General features: G+C 46.0%; 1 protein-coding gene across 3 annotated transcripts; it reads right to left on the reverse strand.

Annotated features, from left to right (window-relative positions):
* Positions 1 to 1,167: 1,167 nt before the first annotated feature.
* On the reverse strand, positions 1,168 to 6,350 carry Folr2 (folate receptor beta). 3 transcript variants are annotated; one of them, XM_021212251.2, is made up of 5 exons: positions 6,223 to 6,350; positions 4,922 to 5,074; positions 1,982 to 2,167; positions 1,757 to 1,892; positions 1,168 to 1,634 (listed from the first exon to the last, which is right to left on the reverse strand). In XM_021212251.2, the coding sequence occupies exons 2-5, from the start codon at positions 5,066 to 5,068 to the stop codon at positions 1,348 to 1,350; spliced, it is 756 nt and encodes a 251-aa protein (XP_021067910.1). In that variant the 5' UTR covers positions 5,069 to 5,074; positions 6,223 to 6,350; the 3' UTR covers positions 1,168 to 1,347. The 3 variants fall into 3 exon arrangements, with proteins under 3 accessions (XP_021067910.1, XP_021067901.1, XP_029398711.1); XM_021212242.1 differs by having other exon boundaries at positions 4,922 to 5,078; XM_029542851.1 differs by having other exon boundaries at positions 4,922 to 5,108; positions 6,223 to 6,332.
* Positions 6,351 to 7,305: the final 955 nt, after the last annotated feature.

Consider the following 7,305-nt stretch of genomic DNA (forward strand, 5'->3'; position numbering starts at 1 on the left):
ATCAATATACTTACAGGTTCCTGAGAGGACGGGGATGCTAAAGAATGTGTCATTGGGGTGAGATGGCTTAACAGGTAAAGGTGCTTTTGCACTGAACACTTTGAGTTGAATCCCAGGGACCCACTTAGTTGAAGGAAAGCGCTCCTGCATGTTGTCCTCAACTTCCACACCTGTGCCAAGTTATCCATGCAGCCCACACACCCATGCACACACTCAGAATAAACACAAGTACAGTTTAGCCGAAGGATAGAGGGTGCTTCTGCCTCTGGGAAGCCGCTAATGGTTTCTTTGGCCTCATCAGTAGGATACAGCGCTGGGCGAAATGCAAGCTTTTGTTTCTTCTGTATCGTCCAGATTGACTTCCTAATGGACTATCCTTGTCCAAGGGACCCCCCAGCCCAGTCAATCTATATCATGGTAGGCAGTGTGAATTTTTACCCCTTTTTCCAGAATCTTTGCTGGACTCCCATTTCCAGCTTCCACTTTGTAAGCTGAGAACAGAGCTAAGCAGACACAAGATGGGAACAGAGGATGTGGGGTTTGGTTTTGTTTTTTTAATTATTTTATTTATTTATTTAATGTATATGAGTACACTGTAGCTGTCTTCAGACACATCGGATCCCATTACAGATGGCTGTGAGCCACCATGTGGTTGCTGAGAATTGAACTCAGAACCTCTGGAAGAGCAGTCAGTGTCCTTAACTGCCGAGCCATCTCTCCAGCCCCCCAGAGATGTATTTTTGTTTTTGTTGGAGACAGTGTCTCTTATATCCCACCTTGGACTCAAGCTCTCCATATAAACCAAGAATGACTGAATTCTTCTTCTCCTGCCTCCATCTCCCAAGTGCTGGGATTACAGGCCTGTGCCACCACTTAGGGCTTCTCAGATGCTAGGCAAACACTCTTCCACCTGGGTTGTGTTCTCAGCCTATGATGTGATAATGCTTGAGAATGATATAAATTAAAAATCCTGGAGATTCCTGTTGTTTGAGAAGCGACTAGATTCCTACAGACTACTGAAGCACAGACAATAGGTTCATCCACCTTCTAAGAGGAGGGAACTTACAATGAACATTTATATAGTGACAGAGGGGATTGAGACACTATTTGCTCTGACTGGAAAGGATCTGTCCCCACCCACTCACACGCTCACAGTAACAATAATTGATTAGGCCCAGATGTGTCATAGATTTATTGAAAATGGTTGTGGTAGAAACCCCAACATGGATCAGGAACTGGATGACAAAGGAGAGGGGTGGAAGCAGGCTCAAGACTTCCTTATTCTTTGAAGAGTCGAATCGAGACCAAGGGTAGACAGAAGAGAAATCTAGAGAGAAAACTGACCTCTCAGCCAAGGAGCCATAATGACAGCACTGGGGCCAGGCTGGGCACAAGAAGTACTGCAGCATGGGACACAGTCCCAGATGCCATAAAGGAAGCATAAAACTTCACCACTTCCTCATTGGGATTGCCCTGGGTTGAGTCAAACCACATCTGGATGCATCGGCCACTTCCTCTGCTGTAGTTGCTAACCTTGTAGGAGTGACTCCAGAGACCCTCGCAAAGGCTGGCTGGTGTCGGGAAGTAGTACTGAAATGTGCGACAGGGTGCTGTGTTTGGGCACTTGTTAATGCCTGCAGGCAGAATCATAATGGGCACAGACATTTAGGTCAAGCCTCACCTCTGGTCACCCCAGACATCTTTAATCTCCCCCATTCCAAACCCTACCTTCATCTCGCGACCCCGAGGTCCTTACCTGAGGTCCAGTCCCAGCCTTTATGCCAGTCTCTCTTGCAGGTAAAGGAGGTACGACAGTCCTCCCACCACTCACGACAGTCCTCTTTGCATAAGGGCACATCCAGGAACCGCTCTTTACGCCAGCTCTGGTCCACCTAGGTAAAGGAAATGTTGGCAGCTATAGCTGTAAAGAGACTGAACCCAAGGTTAGCCTTTCTGAAGTGTGTGAAGGAAGCACCCATACTTGCTGGATCCAAGGCCCAAGGTTGGGGGAGCACTCATACAGGCAGGCGTCTTGGATGAAGTGACTCTTACAGGCAGGCTCCATCTTGCCACAGTGATCCCAGTTGAAGTACAGACGGGAGTCGTCCTTGTGTAGCTCCTGGCTGGTGTTGACTGAGCAACAGGCATTTCTCTTCCATGGACTACACTAGTTGGGAAAGACACAGGGCTGAGGCTAAGTCCCTCTACCTTACTCTGTCCCGCATGTCACCGTCCAGCCTTGCTTCACCTGGTCCTCACTTCTTCCCTGCCTCACACAGGCTGTTCTGTGAACACTTACCACAAAGGCCCCTCTATCCTAGACCCCCAGAAGTCCCATCTCTAGAGAGATATAATCATCATGGTATAAGAAAGAAGCTAGAGGAGCCTTGTCTTCGGAATAATAGCTCATTTATGAAGCATCTCTCACACTTTATAAAAACTCTTTTCAGCTGGGCATGTTGGCAACATGCCTTGTAATCCCAGAATCCAGGAGGCCGAGGATGGAGGAGGATCATGAATCCAAGAGCAGCCCAGATAGCATTGATAAGACTATCTCAAAAACAAATGGAACATACCCATCATGGTGGCACATGCTTATAAAACCAGCACTGGGGAAAAAAAGTAGAGGCGAGAGAATCAGTTCAAGGTCACCCTCAGTCACATCCTGAGTTCAAAGTCAGCTTGGGCTGTTAAGACCCTGTCTCAAAAAACAAACAAACAAACAAACAACAACAACAAAGAAATAATCTTTAAAACTCTAAAATGGGGCTGGAGAGATGGCTCAGCGGTTAAGACTGATCTTTCAGAGGTCCTGAGTTCAAGCCCTAGCAACCACATGGTGGCTCACAAAAATCTATAATGGGATCCGATGCCCTCTTCTGGTGTGTCTGAAGACAGCTACAGCTACAGTGTACTCATATACATAAATTGAATAAATAAATCTTAAAAAAAAAAAAAAAAAAAAAACTCCAAAATAAGCCACGCATGACATGGAACACACCTTAAATCCCAGCAGTGCAGTTGAGAAGCAGAAGCAGCTGACTTCCTGTGAGCTCGGCACCAGCCTGATAGCCGAGTCTCCCTGGGGTACCAGCCCTCCTTCACTTACTTCATTTTATTTTATATTTTAGAGACAGGGTTTCTCTGTATAGCCCTGGCTATCTGTCCTGGAACTCTCTGTAGTCCAGGCTGGCCTCAAACTCAGAGATCAACCTGCCTCTGCCTTCTGAGTGCTAGAATCAAAGGTGTGCGCCACCACTGGCTTCATGGTTCACAAATAAAACAACAACAACAACAAAACCAGGCCAACAAGATGGCTCAGTGGGTGAAGAATGACACTGGCCACCAAACCTGATGACCTGAGTTCCATCCCCAGGACCTGCATGGTAGAAAGAACTAACTCCTGAAAGTTGTCCTCTGACCTCCACACATGTACTATATGGCACATATGTGTGTTCACATGATTAAGCATGGATACAGATAGATGAACACATGCAATAAAGCTCAAATGTCATATTCTGTGTTCTTATTTTTATTTTTTTACTATTTTAAGAGATTTATGTGTGTGTGCCTACATGAATGTATGTACCAGAAGACAGCATCAACCCTTCTAGACCTGGTAAGTATGGTACCTCATAGGTAGTTATGAGCTTCCATGTACATACTGGAAAGTGAATTCAGCGTCTTCTGCAACTGCTAAGCCATCTCTCCAGACCTATGTTCAATACTATATATATATCACACACATATGATATATGTATATACCAGTCCTGGGATAGATATAGCAATCAATAATAAAATGAACTGTTACACAATGAAATAAATAATTACAAATAGGTTTTGCTTGTTTTGGGTTTGTTTGTTTGTTTTGGGTTTTTTTGTGTTTTTGTTTTTGTTTTTTTTTGGGGGGGGGTTCAAGACAGGGTTTATCTGTGTAGCCCTGGCTGTCCTGGAACTCACTTTTGTAGACCAGGCTGGCCTTGAACTCAGAAATCTGCCTGCCTCTGCCTCCCAAGTGCTGGGATTAAAGGCGTGCGCCACCACGCCCGGCTTGCTTGCTTGTTTTTGAGGCAGGGTCTTACTCTGTACCCCTGGCTGGCCTAGAACTCAATTTGAAGACTAGACAGAGATCTTGCCTCTGCCTCCTGGGTGCTGGCTTTAAAGGTATGTGCCACCTCACCTGGCCAGGTTTTTGTTTTTAACCTTTGTTTTTTTTTTCCAGAACATAAAAGAGGATCTAAACATATTTGTGACAAAAAGGCTACATTGAGCTTCTGTCTGTTGGCATAAATGCTTATAGACCATGTGAACTGCCGTCCTCACAGAGGGCCTTCCCACTTCTGCATTTGGCACTCTGAAGAATTGAGGGTAGAAACCATCTCTTTGGTGGTCTTTCACCCTCCTATTTCTAGAGGATCTGTCCACAGTCCTACCAGAACCCTACCATAAAAGCTAGTCGTGTTGGAAGCTGGAAAGATGGCTCAACAGTTAAGAGCACTGGCTGCTCCTGGGTTCAATTCCCAGCACCCACATGGCAGCTCACAGCTATCTGTAACTCCAGTTCTAGAGGATCCAACACGTATGTAGGCAAAACACCAATGCTCTCAAAAAAAAAAAAAAAAATCAGGTTGTGTCTAACCTGTGAGAGTGAGTCCCTGTGCTTCCATAGGACCTTATTTGAGAGATATAGAGATTGTCATCACGTGGCCTCACGTGGCCTCTAATTAGAGGCTTCTAATGACCAACTGCTTCATTGCCACCACTGTGTCCTCTCCTGGGGAAAGCCCTCAGAAAATCACCTCACTACTTTCCACCAAGCCATCTCTGGCAATAAGAGCTCAGGGTGTGGGGGTGTCTGGCTGCTCACCACACCCACCCTGCCTTCTATCACCCTCTCATCAGGACCACACTCCAGCAGAACCTGGTCATGCAGCTTGTCCTCAGGGCCCGGCTTTGTCTTATGGTGCTTGGCATCCATGCAAACGTTGAGCAGGTCTGTTCTGTCCCAGGCACTGCCTGTTGTGACCATGTAGACCAAAAGCAGAAGTGGTGTCTGTTTCCAGGCCATGTCTTTCTGTCTGTGCAGAGGGAGCTAAAGTTAGGGAGACCTAGACCGGAAGGGGAGAGGGGCTTCATTTATTCCCTGACTCAGACTCTGTTCCTATAGTGAAAGATAAGATCTGTCCCTTCTCCTTCAGCATTCATATCCTCAGGCTCCCTGAAGCTGGACTAGAGGTCAGCAAGAAGGCTCTCTTACCCCATGGCCCCATGGCATTGGGGAGGGAGGTTATAAAAGGAGCAGAGCTTTCCAAGCTAGAGGAGATGGGGTACCCTATGCTCTCATCTCATTTCCAGACTTTATGAAACATAGTTAAATAGTTCAGGTCCCTGCTGCTTGCTACCTTGCAAAGGGCCAGGGACACACAGATCCTTCATCCTGTCACAGGAGGTTCTCAGCACTCCACTCTGTATCAGCTAGGTCATCATGTCAGCCCATAGAAATCCTGTTAGCCCTGAGGGAGGTGGTGACCCAGCCCTGCCAAGTTCTCCAGATTGGCAGGAGGACCAAGTGACAGCCCACAGGATGGTGTGGTTAGAGGGTACACAAGAAAGAGCGCTGCTTTATAAAGTTTTGCTTCCTCAGTCTTTTCCTTTCCTGTTCTCCAAAAGCCATTCTGCCCAGCACCCCATCCCGACAGTGGCATCTGCAGCAGAAGCACCTACCCGACCGAAACCTCTCAAAAGGAAACACATACAAAACAAATTCAGCTGCAATTGGTGATACATGCCTGCAATCCCAGTACACGGAAGAGCGGGAAGGGGAGAAGGGTTGTGGGGTTTAGGCCAACCTGTGATACATAGTGAGAATTTGTGGTCCCCATACCCCAAAAAATAATGACCTAAAGAACTGAAGGACAGTATAAAAATTTCTTGGAACTGGCAAGATGGATTAGCATTGTTGAGACCCTTGCCACCAAATCTAATGACCTGAGTTCAATCCCTGGAACCCATGTGGTAGCAGTAAAGAGCTGATACCCATGTACACTTATACATACGTACATACATACGTACACAAACACAGCCAATCAACTATTCATTCAGTAACATAATGTGGGAAGTTTTTAAAGGTCTGAATTTTGACTGAGAGATATGTTCCTTTTTAGCATAAACCTGCCAACTCCCCTATATGTTCTTTTCATCCCCCCACTTAGACGATCTTACCTCAATGTCCTTAGCTTCTAGGCACACACATAAGGGTATCCGAGTTGGCCTCTCCCTAGGTCAGACTCTGCGTGGTCCCCACAGTCTTTGTCCACAGCCCGGCATAGAAGCTTTGGTAAGCACGGAATAAAATATCCCCATTCAGCACTTGCTTTCTTCCTTCTCTGGTTGACTCCACCCTGTTCTGGGCTCCCATGAGTCATTTGGTCTAGTCTTTGCTGTTTTCATTCATCTCTTCACTTTAATTTTTTTTATTTGTACTTATGTACATGTGCCGTGTGTATATGGGTGTCCATGATGGTCAGGTCTGGAGCTGCATCGAGTTACGGGTGGTTGTGAGCCACGCTAACTGAACACTGGGGACCAAACTCTAGCCCTGTGGAAAAGTACGATGTGCTCGACTGCGGAAGCACCGGCCCTTCGGCCCCTTTCCTCTTGTGGAGTTGCTCACTCCAGGATTCACACACTCCACAACCACTAGCATCTGGACCACTGCCCATCCCAAGCGAATCTGAAGCATACTCAGGGTGGTTCCTGCCACAAGGCTAGCTTGACAAAGGTATCCCCCCCTCCCCCGGCTGAGGGGAAGCCAGGCTGACAGAGGTACACCCAAGCTGAGGGGAAGCCAGGCTGTAAGGTCATGCCAATAGGGCCCTATGAGAGATCTCAGGAGTCACTAGACCTTACCAAATTGTAATTGGCTTCCCAGAACATTTTTGAGAAACACACATGTAAAAGTCTGGTGCATCCTGCATAGGCTTAAATAATTTCTGTCAACTTACGTTGAGAGTGGGCATGGATAGAAGTTGACAGATTTTCTCTGGGATACAGAAAAAATTGTCTTTAGTTTAAATTAATTTAAATTGTCTTTGTGATAATAGCAATATTGCAACCATTTACATTATTATTATTATCTTTTTTTTTTGGTTTTGTTTTTTTTTTTTTTTTTTTTTTGGTTTTTGGTTTTTTTTTTTTTTTTTTTTTTTTTTTTTTCTAGACATGGTTTCTCTTTATAGCCTGGCTGTCCTGGAACTCACTTTGTAGACCAGGCTGGCCTCGAACTCAGAAATCTGTCTGCCCCTG

The sequence above is a fragment of the Mus pahari genome, chromosome 1 (assembly GCF_900095145.1).
Source record: "Mus pahari chromosome 1, PAHARI_EIJ_v1.1, whole genome shotgun sequence".
Classification (NCBI taxonomy): Eukaryota; Metazoa; Chordata; class Mammalia; order Rodentia; family Muridae; genus Mus; species Mus pahari.